At 40.4% G+C, this 15803-nt stretch overlaps 1 protein-coding gene across 1 annotated transcript in view; it reads left to right on the top strand.

Annotated features, from left to right (window-relative positions):
* Positions 1 to 15803, top strand: part of gmds (GDP-mannose 4,6-dehydratase) — a 180672-nt gene that overhangs the window by 137698 nt on the left and 27171 nt on the right. The window contains exons 8-9 of the mRNA XM_030727636.1: positions 4317 to 4435; positions 4791 to 4887. Coding sequence (XP_030583496.1) covers positions 4317 to 4435; positions 4791 to 4887 — 216 coding nt within the window. The remainder of the gene's footprint in view (positions 1 to 4316; positions 4436 to 4790; positions 4888 to 15803) is intronic.

Genomic DNA, 15803 nt, shown 5'->3' with positions numbered 1-15803 from the left:
TGAATCTGCATCATACTTTGGTATTTTTTCTTGTTTAACTTTTTGTGTGGATTTAGCATTTTACATCCTGTTTTATTTTGACATTTATAGCCATTAAATGAAACATTAAATGGCTATAAATGTATATGTTTGAAGCAGGTTTTACTGTTTCAGCGAGTTAGTGTCACTGAGTGATGGCATTTTATTAAACTGATATTTTAAAATTTTTTAATGTAATTTTAAACTTGTTTATTTCCTATTGCATGTGTATTTCATGTTGCATCTTTTACTGCAAGTCTCCAGCAAATTGGGACCATCTTGGAAATATGTGTTTTCAGTTTATCATCTTATCCACTGGTTACTGGTTTAGTGTGTTTCAGGTCTTTAATAACAATAAAATGAAGAAAATAGGATTACTTATTACTGAATGATGAATAATTCACAAACAGAAACCTTAAACTAAAACTTGCATCATAGTATTGATCATCTTAATTAGTGGTAATTCACTAATTAAATCATTTTAATGTAAAATTGCAGTATAAGCACACAATGAGCACTATAGGACTGGTACTGGGTTAATGGCAGCATTTAAAATGGCTTCTGTGTGTCTGTACTTGAGCCTATTGTATTAACTCGTAAAGTAGAGCTCACTTGTATTTATATTTTTATGATTTTAGATGTCAAATTGACACAAATAGCAACAAGAGCTAAACAGAAGTACAAATTTTAGAGCACTTCCACTGTTAGTCCCTGGATTTCTCCAGACTCTGAAGACAACACAGCAGCTGAACTCTGGTCAGCTTGGTTTCCCCCTTGTGTATGTCAGAATATAACTCAGGTAAAGGGGTCCACGGTGGTCGCTGGGGTCGGTGGCTGTTTCTGAGCTGCAGTCAAGTGTGGAGTGTGTGATGGGGGTCATCCTGTGGCCATGTGAACAGGAAGGTGCGGGTTCAGTGTGAAGGGCTGAACCTCTGGGCTGTTTATCAGATAGCTAATGAAGCAGAGCAATCCTGAGGGGGGGAGGAGCAGAAGAAGAGGAAAAGAGAGGGGGGTGAAAGGTGAAAGAAGGAAAGTGGGGTGTTGTGAAGAGGCCGAGAATGACATGGAAATGTTGGAGTATCCATAGAGAAGTTACTGCTGAACAGGCTGAGATGAATAAACCAGTCCTCCATTTCACTCTGCGTCATTCCCACTACAATAAGAAGGAAAAATACACATCAGAATATTTAGTACATGTCCTTGTTTAAATAAAAAAAATCCACAGAGCCCGTATCACTCAGCTCCTGCCGTAAACATTTTCTCTGGCTGCAAGAGAAGCAGACCTACGTTTCCAACTCCCATCATCGCAGGCATCCAGTTTACTGCAGGCTACATATCCATCAGTGTGGTTTGCAGGAAGAGGGAATGAGCCTGCTTCATTACATGTTCAAATAATCAGCCAGTCAGATGATCAAAACAGTATTAGAGTGGATGTCGGTGTTTGATGTTTTTACTGTTTCCACTGATAATTATTTCTGCTCACATTGAAAATGAAAGCACTGACATATTGTGAAATGGCAGAACTCACCTCTGATTAAATTCTCAGCACTGATGTAACGTCTAGATTGTTGATGTATTTCTAAAATATTGTAGTGTAATATGTGTGCTACTTTTGTGGTGCAGTTCAGTTATTTTGTATAAACTGTTTAATGCAGGGAAAAAAAAACAAGAAAAGGAAAAAAAAGAATGACACTGACATCTGTTGATTAGCTTTGTTGGGCTTGAAAGATATTCAATATATCTTTATATTGATTATATTATATTGATATATATCTATATATAATATGCAGCACATAATTATTGAATTAATATGCCCCTGTATATACAGAGAGAGAGTGAGAGACGACAGTAAATGAGTGCGGCGTCTCCATCAGCAGTTGTCACTGTGGTCTTAAAATGTTAAGTGGTTTGCACCATTTGACCCATGGGGCTTTCTGCTTTCAAAGAATGCATAATCATGGCCAAAGCCATGAAAATATAGCATAATTTTCACTTGGCCAGTATTCAGGATGGTTAATGCTAAAGTCTGACTGCTAATGAAATATTCTGCTATCTCTTGAGTTTGTTTGTTAAGTTAATATTTGACAGAAAGACTCATTTGTAAGAGAATTCCATTTTCCCGTAAACTTGACAAGCAGAAGCTGTGGCAGCAGAGTGAAACACATTCTGATGACACCCTGATTGGTTTGTTTTGCTGTCAGTTACACGCCGAGGTGCCATTTTTGGCTTGCGTTGCAGTGTGAGAGTCTGGTTTGTTCATCAGAGGCCAGAGGGTGAGAGGTTAGAGGTCAGGCTCAGGGGAGTCATCAACGCTGAGCGCTGAGGTGACCCTGAACGATCCTGAGATAGGATGGCCCTCGCCTCCCTGAGGAAGTTCATTCCATTGCTGCTGGTGTGTTTGTGAGAAGGCTTGTGCTTAAACAATGCCACAGCCTGTACGTACAGTCCCTCCGGATACAAGGTTACAGCGTAACACAGCTTTTGCCGCAGGAGAAACATGGCTTCTTGACACTTTAGTCAAGAGTGAAATATCTCAACCACTACTGGTGACAGTGACTGATTGATATGAAAATCTGATGCAACGATTACAAAGAAAAGTCTCAACACTTTTGGCTGCATGTTTGGAGAATCCAGTTATCAGTTCCCTAAAAACTGTAACATAGAACATAACCATTTTTAATACTCCATGAGTTTTGGCCTTTATTTATTTCTTTAAGCTTTTTGTCTTTAAATTTCTGTGAAAGACGCATTCGATTGCTACTGCACAGCATCTGCTGAACGCACAGAGTTAAACAGACAGTTTCTACTTTGTCCAACTATACAGCATAAAACCTCATGCAGCTGCATGGAAGACACGCACTCTCAGTTCACTTAATGCTACTAATCCAAGTAGAGCACATAAACGATCTCCTCAGAGAGACAAGCAAAGGCAAAGTGATTAAGTGACCTCAGTGGAAACAGAGGAAGCCAACTCTCCACCTTCCTCCTGTCTTGGTGTTTTTAAACTGTAGTGTGTAACTGCAAACTGATGCTCACGGTTCTTGTGTGGTTGTGTCAGTGCACGTGGGAATCGATCACGTACTCAACATTGAGGCTAAAACTTCATGTGTCCGTACCCTGATGTGCCTTTACCAAAGCTGTGGGAAATGGTTTCACCTTCATGAGATGTAGGAAGCTTTAACGCTCACCCAAACTTCTCGAAGCACCTGTTTCATTGGTCGTTTCATCAAGCAGTTTAAACTTCCTTCTCTTTGTTTGGTTTGCAATATTTCAAACATAACCGCTTTTTTTTAAATGTGACCTTTTACCAGAGCTCTGAGTTCAAATCATAAGATGTCACAGATTTACATCTGCTGTTATATTTTATAATTACAAGTCATGGCCTCTTTGTTGAGATATTGAAGGGGAAATAATGTAGAGTCGGAGAATATGTCGACATTTGTGACTTAATATAACAGCTGGGTTTAGTTTCACAGTATTTTCTTTTCCTTCTTCAAACAATTGAGAATCTGAAGCAAAAAATAAACTGAAATGAATAAACACACAGCGAAACAATTAAGTCTCAAATATATGCTTTTGTCCTCACGTTAAGAAATTAACAGTAGGCCTACTTGGTCATTCTCATTTTGTCTTCTTTTGCCATTTTAAAGCGTGCAGACGTGAGCGTCTGTGTTTGTGTCCCTGGTGAGTTTCTTCTAATCATGCTGGATGCGCCAGGGGTCAGCAGCTCTGACCTGTTGGCTCCAGTTCATCATAAATATTATGAAACCACGTACACTAGCTGTTTAATATAGTGCTGGGTATATTAAGGGTCTTAAAGTAATAGCTTGCACTGGGGGGGGGGGTAATATAAGCTAATAATAATTTTGCCTGCGCAGTGTAATTAAAAATAGTAAACACAACTCTGGATTTAGGATGTTGGAAAATGTATTTGTAAATATATTTGTGGAATTTCATCAACTTCTTTACTTTCACTTTATGTATGTCTTAAAATATCTTTCTGAGTACGTCAGTTGTACAAAACTGCGCTTGCATTCATGGCCACGTGTGCATTTTTGTGTGCCAGCAACACAGTGGGCCTGTGGGAGTGCTCTGTCCTCCTTTCCCACAGTATGTGTCCCCTGAGCCCCCCGCAGTGACGTCAGGGCAGAGGTATGGGCGAATGCCCCGCTCAGAGGTCGCAGGTTCACTTCCTGTCTGTCAGGACTGAGCTGGGCATGGTCCAGTGTGGAGCAGCGAACTGTCTTTATGATCTCTCAGTTGTTTGACCTCTCTGTCTCTGTCTCTGCCTCTTTCAGGCTATGTGGCTGATGCTGCAACAGGAGGAGCCTGAGGATTTTGTCATAGCAACAGGGGAGGTGCACAGTGTGAGGGAGTTTGTGGAGAAGGCCTTCAGCCATGTGGGAAAGACCATTGTGTAAGTCTGCGTGTCTGTTTTGTTTTTGCAGTTCAAATTCACAGATTTGCCCAAGAGGCCTTAAAAACTGATCAACATCAGACACCCCCCGATCCTAAGCCTCCTGACGTGGGAAACGAAAGAACCCTCCCGTGTTTAACCTCTCACTGACCCCTCCCTCCCTGAAACATACTGACGTGTGGTGAAGGGGTTTCTGACTGCTGTTTTGTTTTGAGGGAAAAAAAAAAAACAGGCGACATGTTTTGTCTGCTTGAAACCATAAGGAAACAAACTACACAAGAAGTAATCACGGCGCTTGAACCTTTGAGCAGGTGTGGGAAAATCTCAGTTTCTGCTAAGATTTCTCTTCTTCCAGGTGGGAGGGAAAGGATGAGAAAGAGGTTGGCCGTTGCCAGGAGACAGGGGTGGTACACGTCAAGGTGGACCCAAAATTCTTCCGTCCTACTGAAGTGGTAAGTCAAGTTTCTCCCACCGTTTGTGTGCATATATGTTGTGTTTATCTGCGTTTAAATCAGTCACTCCGTGTTAATATAGGAAAGTGAATAACAGTTTTTTTCAGTATGTGCATTTGTCTCTGTGCACCAAGAATGTAACATTGTTCTAATAAGAAGATATTATTATATAACATCAGCTAATATACACGTTTATTTTTACTTTTTTTTTTTTTTCTTCAAACGTTTTAATTTTTGTTCTCCTGGCTGGTTGGGCATTTAAAGGTGCATGTTAGGCAATCACAAACGCACCTGTTTGAATTCCCTTTATTTATTTGTCACTAAAGTCATGTACTGGCACAATGGCACAAAGGTTTTCCTGGTTCATAACGGTGTAACAAATACAGCACCTTCTGCCTGTTTGCTCCTCCCTGTCTGGTCTGAACACCCAAACTCCCTGGCTGTGCAAGACTTATAACGTGTGTGTTTGTGTGTTCAGTTGTTGAGATTTCCTTCAGAGAGCCTAGAACTGACATTTGTATATTTGACCTTAGATCTTTGTGGGACACAAAAGGAGTTTTCCTTGTAACTGCACCACAACACTGTGGACTATACCAATAAACAGCTGTTTCAGAATGAAAGTGGTCTACTCTAGCGGTGCAGTTCATATAGTTGTGTATAATTCATAACACATCACAGCACATATTTATTATTCTATATACTTGACCTTAACAAGAATGTTACAGGCTTTCTCTGTATGTGTGTGGTTGCCGGTCATTGTGTCTGGGACTATACACTTATCAGCTATAGTGGGTGCAGTCAGTGCAGACCGCCTCAGGTTGCTTATTGTATGCTTTTTAAACAGCTGGAAACAAGCCAGCCTGTCTGTTTAGGAGTAATGAAGGCTGTATCCTGCTTGTTTATGTTAAGTGGGTGTAACCTGGAAAATTGTAATATTGACAGCTTGTTGGTTTGAGTCAAAGTGCCAGTGAGGCAATTCTGCTGAATGAGAGGCTAGTCTGATAGCACAGGAGAGATATTGGTGCCTTTTTTTCATGAGACTGTGCCTGGACAAGTGTGCTTCTCAAGGTAACAGCTCTAGAAATTCAACTCAAAGTGAGTCAACGTATTACTCCTCCATCTCTCAAAAGGTGTCTGCTGAATTTGGGAGGTCTTTCTCTCATCGCTTTGATCAAGGGTTATTGCAGCTACTCCCTGTGGACATTCTAAGGTTACCCCGGGGTGTTGTGGCTGAGATTAGCCATCATCCTCTCAGTTTAAAGCCAGGAGCACCTCTCTCCTGAGCTTTGGCCTGGTGAGATTAGAGTTGAGATGCAGCTGAGTGATGGCAGAGGATTAGTGAGGAGGCCCTGCTGACTGACAGCTGAAGGGATAGCAGCACTGGTTACACACCTGGGTCTCTATTTTGTGTGTGTGTGTCAACTTATTCATTCAAGGTCCTAACCCTGTGTCCTCACTAAATCTACTCCAGAATGTGATCAAATCAGCCAGCATGTCCATTTGTGATATGCGAGCAGGCTGCATTGTTTTAGTGCTAATACCTGCCCTGTGCCAAAAAAGTGATGAGAATGGAATGCAATGCATGGAAATTTCAAACTATGTGAACCTGTCAGCAGGTAAACGTTTGAGTGATTGGAGGGAAACATCCAAGAAGAACGGTAGAATAAATACGTGCCATGTAACCAGTTTGAACAACGAGTGATCAACAGTGACATAGATTTTTTCAGAGTTGGCAGCTGTCGAGTGTTTTCCACTTGTGAATAATCTTTCTTGGTGTAGAACGATGGTCCTCGAAATGTTTTTTTATCAGTTTCTCTGAGCACTGCAAAGTCTGACTTTGGGGTGAGTTTGCTGGGACGTCCACTCCTGGGAAGATTGTGGCATTGCATTAACACGCACCTGAATGCTCCAGAGCGGCAAACTGCAAAAGCTTCTGCTTTTCTCAAAGTGCTCACACTCGATCACTCAATCAAGTGCATTAGAGGAGCAGCGCCAGGTGTACTTAGTTTTTCACAGGACTGCATAGAGTTCTATGAAAACTTTCTTTTTCACACGACTGTATGTCTGTACGCTGCCCAGCACTATAAAATTTATCATACTGACAGCTTCCTAAGAAGCGTTTGAACACGAGAAAGAGAGAAGCCAAGAGCTTTTCAGTCGTGTCACCTCACTTGACCACAATTTGCGGTTAAATGAAAAATTATTGTAAGCATTCAAAGAAAAGCAAGTGTGGAATACCTGCAGACTGCTGACCCTTTGCTGCTAGCTTCCTCCGTGTTATGGTGCTCCCACGAGCAAGCAGAGCAGTGCTCCTGATGTGTAGTGGTATAAACACAGAACAACATAGTTAATGTTGTTCTGCTGAACACACACTTGCCTGGCTCACTGTGTCTGTATTTCTGCTTACATGTTGCACATATCTAAATATTCATCATGAATGTGCAAACTAGAAAACCGAATAAAGTGTCTTTGAAATATAAATTAAATTTAAAAATATGTGTATTTGTTTTCCTAAACTGAAAATTAATACTAAATAATCTAATTCACCCAGTTTTCTTTATAGACCCACCTGAGCAGCTCAGAGGGGACTGTAGGTTAAGCTTACATGGATAACAAGGGGAGGATGGTTCCATAACAGCAGGCGGGTTCTGCACTCTGTCCCTTTGTCCCGTCTATAGGGCTTAAAGAGACTGAAGACTGTTTAACCTCTGACTCCTTCAGACAGGAAGTGACTGACACTGAGGTCATAGCACAGCATTTTGCCTCACCTCAAGTGGAAATACCTGTCATCAAGTGTGTGTGTGTATTGTCCTGCGACTTCAGCTGACTCAGACTCTTTTCGTGTCATGTTTGCTGTTTAGCTGCACAAAAATCTGAATGTATGTCCGTGTGGGGCCCATATGCAAAATGTGTGTGTGTGTGGCACAGGAGGAGTGTTACCTCAGGCTGTGTGCTAATATCTATGTAATTCATCATTAATTCTGTCAGAGTGTGTGTCTGACATGAGCCTCAGTCCCCTGGGACAGGAGCCCCAGCAGGTGTGCCTCACATGTGGTGCAGTGAGTGAGTGAGAATGTATCTTTTGTGCATGTGTGTGAACCCTGCAGGGCTGCAGAGTTGACAGCCCATTTGTCTGGGTTTGTGGAAGCAGTTTACCTGATGTGATGCATGCCGGTTAAAATGAAAAAAATAAAGCTACCAGCATTTTGCGCAGATAGTTACACGTAAAAGCGAAAGACATGCAGTGCAAGCTGTCAGGGCTGTTTTGAAGACAGCTACAGGTAAGTTTCACATTGCTCCAACTGTCATGGCTTTGCAGGGATGTCAGTCACACTTGGCACCATGTGGGTTTCTGTCAACGCTCCTGAGGTTTGGCTCAGGTGAGCAGCCTTTGCCTCAGCTTTGCAAAGGTGTGTCTGTGTACTACTCTCTAATGGTTCTGATTGGTTTTGGTTGCCAGGTGATATACATATATCAAGGCTGGGCATTTGTGGTGTGATCAGATGGATTCCTCTGTCCGGCTTTCACAGTTTCTTTTGCATCCTGTTGATTTACAAGACTTGTCAGTGTTCATTGTAAATGTGTATTTATTCCATGTGATTTGTGAGAGAGTCACCTTAGTACTCACAAAAAGGGCAAGCAAGGGCACAGGTAGATGAAAACTGGTATGTGAATGAGTGCTGTAAGTGGAAGTCTTGAGGTAGTATTTTTTTTTTTTACATGGGAAGTTGAGTACAGAATATGCTTGGCATGCAAGTAACAATAAAAAGCCCAGTCTTCCTGGAAACATCTTCAAAAAGTCATCCAGTTTACCGTCACGTAACAGCAGAATCAGTTTAGATCTACTGCTGTAATTTAATAGATTTTAAAGATGGATTTAAACAAAAACAGAGGCCAGTATATCCTGGTCTGTATTCCAGTTTAGATAGTCTGCCAAAATATAATCAAATATTTCCAGATCAGTTCAGTTCCCCAAAACCTCTGCAAGTATCACGCCACTAACCATTTACTGTGTTTTAAACTTGACTGCACAGCATGTGTCTGTGTTAATGTATCCACATGTTGTTACTTGTTACAAAGCCAAGATTCAGTTCACCAAATAATAACCAAATAATTTTTTTCTACAAAGTCATACATGTACTGGCTTGTTCGGGTCACCCTAGGAAGTTGAATTTGATTGACATTCATGGTACAACATCTGGAATTAAAACAAAGTTTTGAGGTTAGTCCCTAACAGTGTATCCAGTACAGTAGTTTGCTTTTGAGTGCATATTGCATACATGTGTCATATAATTGACAGTAAATGTGGGGATTTCTTAAATTCAGTTTGCCTCCTTGCCTCATTTAAACTTCAGCTTGAAGCATTTATTGCAGATCACAGTTTGTCTCTGTAAACAGATTTTCGGGCCAAGGAGACTCTTTTTTGTCTGTGCAGAGACAAGTGTGCATGTCATGGAATTGGCTCTTGACCGCGTGCGTGTAGACACTTGTGCATGTTCGTACTAATGCAGCCTGGCTGTCATACTTCCAAGTTCATGTGTCGCTGGAGGGTATAAACTGCTGCGAGTTGAGTGACAGCGCTGTGGTTTTTCTCCTACCTCTCATGCAGAGGAGGAGGAGGAGTGATGATAAATGGGAAGTTGTCTCTCAGCCTGTCTTTGTTTCTGTAACTCATTGTGTTCATGATGGGCAACAGTAACTCTTCTGCTCTCAATTTTATACTTGTGCACTTACATCTCCCTCTAGATCAATACTAATGATAATCATACTTATCACACTGTGATTAATATGCTAATTTCCAGTTACATATTTTTAGTCTTAAACTCTGTTAAAGTTGATTTTCCATCAATGGCAGTTCAAAATAATCCCCATATGTCTTAAACTGGGCTTTCAGCCCCTCATTTCATTCTCACTCTGAAACGAGCCAGTTTTACTTCTCTCCCTTTAAGCCAACTTTTTCTGATTGGCTGCTACTAAAGGTTTGAACAGCAGGTGAATGGGCCTTTTGTGCTCATAGCCAGATCTTTATGGCTGATCTGACCATATTACGGATATGCACTCTCCCGGACATCATACGTATCCAAGAGTACAAAAAAATGTCTGAAATGGAGCATTTAGAGCAGTCTGAGACCTGTGATTTTGGCTCATGGGAATGATTTATTATGTAAATGTTTAATATGAGCATCCATCATTGTGTGTATATCTCTACAAACTTTGGACGCCTGGATTAGGGCAGTTTACCTGATCCTTTTGGTAGATCTTCTCAGTCTTTGTTAGATTGATGCATCTAGATTAGATCGAAACATCTCGCTGTGAGGCAACAGCAGGTTTGAATCTCCCGGTCATCTGGGGCCTGGAGTTTGCATGTTCTCCTTGTGACGTCATGGGTTTCCTCCAGATACTCCGATTTCCTCCTGCAACCTAAAGACATGCATGATGGGTTCATTGGTGATTCTGAATCGGCCGTGGATGTGAGGTAGATGAATGCTGTGTAGAATAAAGCAATGTATGACTATGGGTAAACATGGCTATACAACTGCCAGTCCATTCCTCTCCAATTTAATCAGATCGTGGGTTTTGGGTGGGCTACCTAAGGACAGCCTGAGCCTCTGCTCAGTACTTTGGATCATTGCAAGGCTGAAAAGGCTTGCTGACATTGTTTTCTTTCTTTTTTTTTTTTTATGATCTCTCTCTCTGTGTTTGGCTGCATTTTTCCTTCCTTTAAGTCTGACCAGTCTCCCTGGCACTAAGAAGGACCCTGATGACATCATCAGACATACTGTAGTGCTTGAAATTCTATCCAAATAGTCTTTTCTCCTTCTTGACTACCACTCAAGCTCTAGAGCCTAAAAGTAGTTCTTGGTCACATCCCTGACTCTAGGAAGTATCCTTGTGGTCCCAGATGTATACCATTTCATAAATATTGATGCCACTGTGCTCTTGGGACCACTCAGAGCTTTATATATGATTTTACATGTATTGCAGGGGTCTTTAGAGATTTCCATGGACTAAATGGCTTCGTTTTTGTCCTCATATGCAATACTCAGAGGCTTGCCTTTTTTTTTTTTTTATTTTAAGCATTTGGGAAAAAAAACCCTCTAAAAGTATTTCTTTACTTGTCATTATAGATTAGTGAGTATAGATTGGGAAAAAATTGCATTAATTCTGTAACTCGGCTGTGCAGCACGAGTGAATTCTTTTTCACTTATTTATTTTTTCTGTTGTGCTGCAGGGTTTTTGTGCGTGAAGCATGCTCCCAACTTGAAATGTTTTAGCGTGGTGCATAGTAGCTCCTCACTGTTCCTTGCAGTCTGTATTGATAAAATCTTGAAGTCATCTTTGTTTATTGATAGATTAGGAAGATTTTCATCTACGAGCTATCGGTCTCTTGGCAGTTGAGGAGTCGCTTGCTCGGGCATCTCTGCTTGAGTTAAAAGTACCTTTTATTTTATCATTTTTTTAAGGGAATCTATACATATTTTCTTTATTTTCTCTCACATACATACTTTTACAATGGGATTTGGGTTTATTAAACATGGCCAAAGTTTTTAAGAATGAGTTTAAATGAGTTCAAGGTGTGTACAAGTAATCCCTGTGAGCCACAACCTTAGGTATCAGTCTTCTCCTAACACTTGGTTTCAAACCTCTTTCTTTTTTTTTTTGCTGTTCTTGGATCTGTATGAAGTCAAAGGGAGAAGATATCCTTAATATGGTTATTTCTATGGTTGTGGACACAGAAGCTCCATCCAGCTTGTTTCAGAGCGTGTATGAAGCAAGGCCTTCAGTGAGGCCCTGTATAGGATAAATGAGGATTTGACATGTTTAAAATAACAAATATAGAGTTGTGAATGACTGTAATGGGTCTCCTTGATCTTTTATTTTTTAATTTATCAGGTCAGATCATTTCCAAATAAAATATGGATAAGACAGGGAGAAACACACACACCTACATCCACACCAAAAAAACAAAAAAAAAACAGGGCAGGTGCTTGGCCAAAAAAACAACTCAATGCCTGAAAAATAATCAACACATCGCACTTCGCAGAACTCCAGTTTTACTATTGTATAGCACCTGGTAGTTGTAACATTTCAAGCACACCTGCTCCAACCAACCGTTCAACCACCAGTCCAAGAAAAAGATCAAATAAAGATCATTCAAATTTAATAATGTCACAGAAAAATGCAGCACAACTAAAAATGAAAAGCTGGAATCTGTCGTTTAAGGTTTAATAAATGACTAAGACTTATTGTTTAATTTTCCACTAGTCATTAATCTACTAATCAAAACACAAAAACATTGCACGATCATTTTGCTGACAGGAGAGTCGTTCGCAGTGGCATGAGTAGGAGGCTATTTATCACTTTGGTGAGCTTTGATTGATGGAAAGGAATCACCATCTGAGGTTCCCATGTATCAAGAAGTACAGATGTAAATTAGGCTCTGTTGGAGTCACGTAACTGCATTCCCTGCCGTGCAGTCACGTACTGTCGATACATGACCGATTGTCCTTTTGTTTTAAATTTGCAAGTTTATTCTTGTGCGGCACTGAGAAAAGTGTGACGAGCAGGAGTGCTGCATATCGCTGCTGCAGCACGAGCTTGTGTGATAGTGTCAAGTTTGTGTTGCTTATGTATAAACAGACTAACATGCAGAGTTTGTCGCTGCAGGTTATCTGTGTGTCCATGCAAAGAGAGGAAAGACACTGATCAAATAAATCCTGCTCTTATCTCAGCTTTGATGCTGTGCAGCTTCCTTCTGCTGCATCAGATCACATTCTAGCTGTTAGTGGTGCGATTGTTCATTGTTTATTGATAGCAAGTATGGTGGCAGGGAGTGCTGCGGAAACACTCAACATCCAGTAAGGCAGCCTGCAACAGATGCAGAAACAAAAGAGCTCCTACTTTTCACATGAAATAAAAACAAAAGCGTGTTGTAGTCACATCTCTAAGATTTTGACAGAGTAGTTGTTCTGCCTGTTTTCTTCTTATCAAGGCTGCAGGTAAGAATCAAAAGCTCCCACATCAACCCCTAAAAATAGCTCTGTTCGCATACCACACCTCAGTATCTGTCAAGTGCCTGTCCGCAAGTGCCTGGGTATAAGTCTGAACTTCCTTCTTACTTCAGATGGCATTCCAGCAGTGAGACGTGTGTAACGAATTCACCAGAGCCACACTCGGTTGCATGTTCTCGTACGTCATCGGTCCTGTCGTCATTGGATGAGAAACTTAGACAATGGATCTAGTTATCCACAGAAATAATGACGCTGGGTGTTGTGGTTACCTTTTATAACTGTTGGCAAGGGAGTCAACCCACCTGTTGAGGTAATTAGTGTGAGACACACCTGCCTTGTGTCGTTTCTAAATAATGTTTGGTATTGTCAGGCTTTATTGAGTTTAAAGGGCATTTCCACTCTTGGATACACCAACACAGTTAGATATTATCATTGATCTTGAATGCATTCCTTATGTCTTTGTAATGAAGTGTTGCAACCTGCCTTCATTACTTTCGTTAGTGATCTCATGAGTCTCACAGAGAGTCTTTTGACTCACAAACATGGTCTGAACCTTTCATATCCAGCTGTGCGAATAGGAACAAACTGGCTAGCTATAAACCCGGCAAACAAGCAGTAGGTTCTTGATTAGAGCAGCGTGAGTGCAAGGCCCTAACCCTTGGTATATCCAAAGTCACATCGCAATGCTATTAGTTAATTTAGCTCTAATCATTCTGTACTCCGTGGCAAATGTTACATCACAAGTAGCAAACAATGTGCATATCAGTGTTTTTTTCCAGCTTGTAAACAAAGACTGGAAGATGGAAAACGCCTATAACACACCCAAGGCTGAAATATAGATACTTAAAATATCATTATGAGCAGCCTAAGCCAGATAATGAAATATTTACTTTGGTAATCACTTACTACTATTACCTCTAGACTAAAACTCACTCCATAGCAAAAGACCTTAGCATTATGTATCTCAGTAATAAGATCTTTAAAAGCAAACGCGTCCAACAACCTTTCAACTGAATATGATGATGTCACATGGACACTAATGTGTGCAAATAGTTTCATTAAGCACCCCCCCCTTTTTTTTTTCAGGTTGTGACTTATGTGCAATCAGTCATGGCCTTGCAGGGTAATAATATTATGATGTTGTTTGGTGGCCTTTATTGAGAAATCGCAATACATAAACGATTCACACTTTCATTTTTTATTGTGTGTCACACTTCAGGCTGTGTGACTGAAGTGTGACTCAGGCCTGAAATAATAATAAAAGGCTTTTTGTGTTCTGTGGGGGATACAAAGATGGATTTTAGATATTTTAAAAATTCACTGTAGCTGCACTTGAAATGTATTTTACCTGAATACCAAAGTCACGATGAAATTACAGAATTGGCCAATAAATGCACTCGTGCAGCCGTTCTTCAGATGTAATTCTTAAAACTCGGACGAGTGGTCTAGGCCACTACATCTTAACACAGTTAGTGGAAGATTCCACTTTCAGCACAGGTGGACGATTGCAGGAGTTTTTAGGTTCAACATGACTACGCTGTAGGAATAAAGTTATTTTAGTTTCTTTATTTTTATTATTATGTCTATACCACCTTAAACCAATGCAATCCAGGGAGTGGTATACTCAAATATTTAAGTGCCAATATGATCACAAAGCATTTCCATTTGTTAGAATGCTGCCATTAAAACATCATGACTTTACTCAGTCTAAGCATTATGTAGTTTCAATGAACACGAAGCAGAAAGGTAAGATATGATGTGATGTTATCATGTCCAGTTGGAAATTTAATGAATGTCTTCTGTAATTTGAGGGCTGCTTATAAAAAATTGAGGGAGGGAAACTGAGTTTTAGGAAGTACTCTACAGAGTCTAGTCAAGGATATTATATTTAAATTAAGAGCAGCAAACCTTAGTGTTCCTTTTTTAAATAAAAAATACTAGCTTGTAAAAGGCATCTTGACTCATTTCAGACAAAAGAGTCTACCATAGATGTTAAATAATGGTAGCTGGTATTGATTTGTTACCAACTGTGTTGTAAGACAAAGATTTTTATAGCTGCAAATGGAAACACTTAAAGGTGGGTGAAAAGTCAAATGGGGATAACAAGACACATTATCAGACAACCTTTTCTCAAAGCCATTCACGAGTCGCACTCATTTGTACAGATGAAAGATGGCAGAAATTGTGGGTTTTAAAAAGTGGAGAGGAATGTCAAGACTGTTTAACCTTTGGTTGAAGCATGCTGACCTTTGGAGCCAGTGTGGTATCTTTTGTAGCTGCAGACACAGGTACTTGGTTTTTAGGCCTTGTTGAAGAAGCAAAACTGGTTTGGGGTTTCATTTTACTCGGTGCAGGCAGTCTAGACCTCATAAATCTACTCTCAGGGTCATTGTTGTTCTGTCTCCAGCACACAGAATGAGTAATATTGTTTTCTGATTTGAAGAGAATGCGACATAAATGTTACTCTATTATTATTTTTTTTTTAACCATACCTTATCTCCGCATCAAATGCAGTTTTTACTTTTTGATCTTAATAGTGCACAATAGTGTTAGTGCTAGACAGTCCATGCAAAGACACAGTAAGGAGAGATGGTAAGACTGCAGAGAGCACACTGTCAGAACCCACTGTGGTGGAAATTTTTCATCCTAACAATGAGAAAAACAGGTACGGCCCCACAAACATATGTGCTGTTAACATAATGGCTCCTGGCAGGCAGTAACTCATACACTGTCCCAGTGCCCCAGAGAAGAGTTTAACAGTTGGCCTGTTTTGCGGTGTAATATCTGCTATTTAACGACGCATTAAATATGGTGGCCATTTCAGGTTCCCAGTATTAGGCTGGAATTCTGTTTACGGATCAAATCTATTATAGCCCATTTCATTAGAGAGCTATGTGACACCGC

Source organism: Archocentrus centrarchus, chromosome 4 (genome assembly GCF_007364275.1).
Source record: "Archocentrus centrarchus isolate MPI-CPG fArcCen1 chromosome 4, fArcCen1, whole genome shotgun sequence".
NCBI classification, from domain to species: Eukaryota; Metazoa; Chordata; class Actinopteri; order Cichliformes; family Cichlidae; genus Archocentrus; species Archocentrus centrarchus.
Note: the sequence above shows the minus strand (reverse complement) of the source record. Positions and strands in the feature narration are given on the sequence as shown.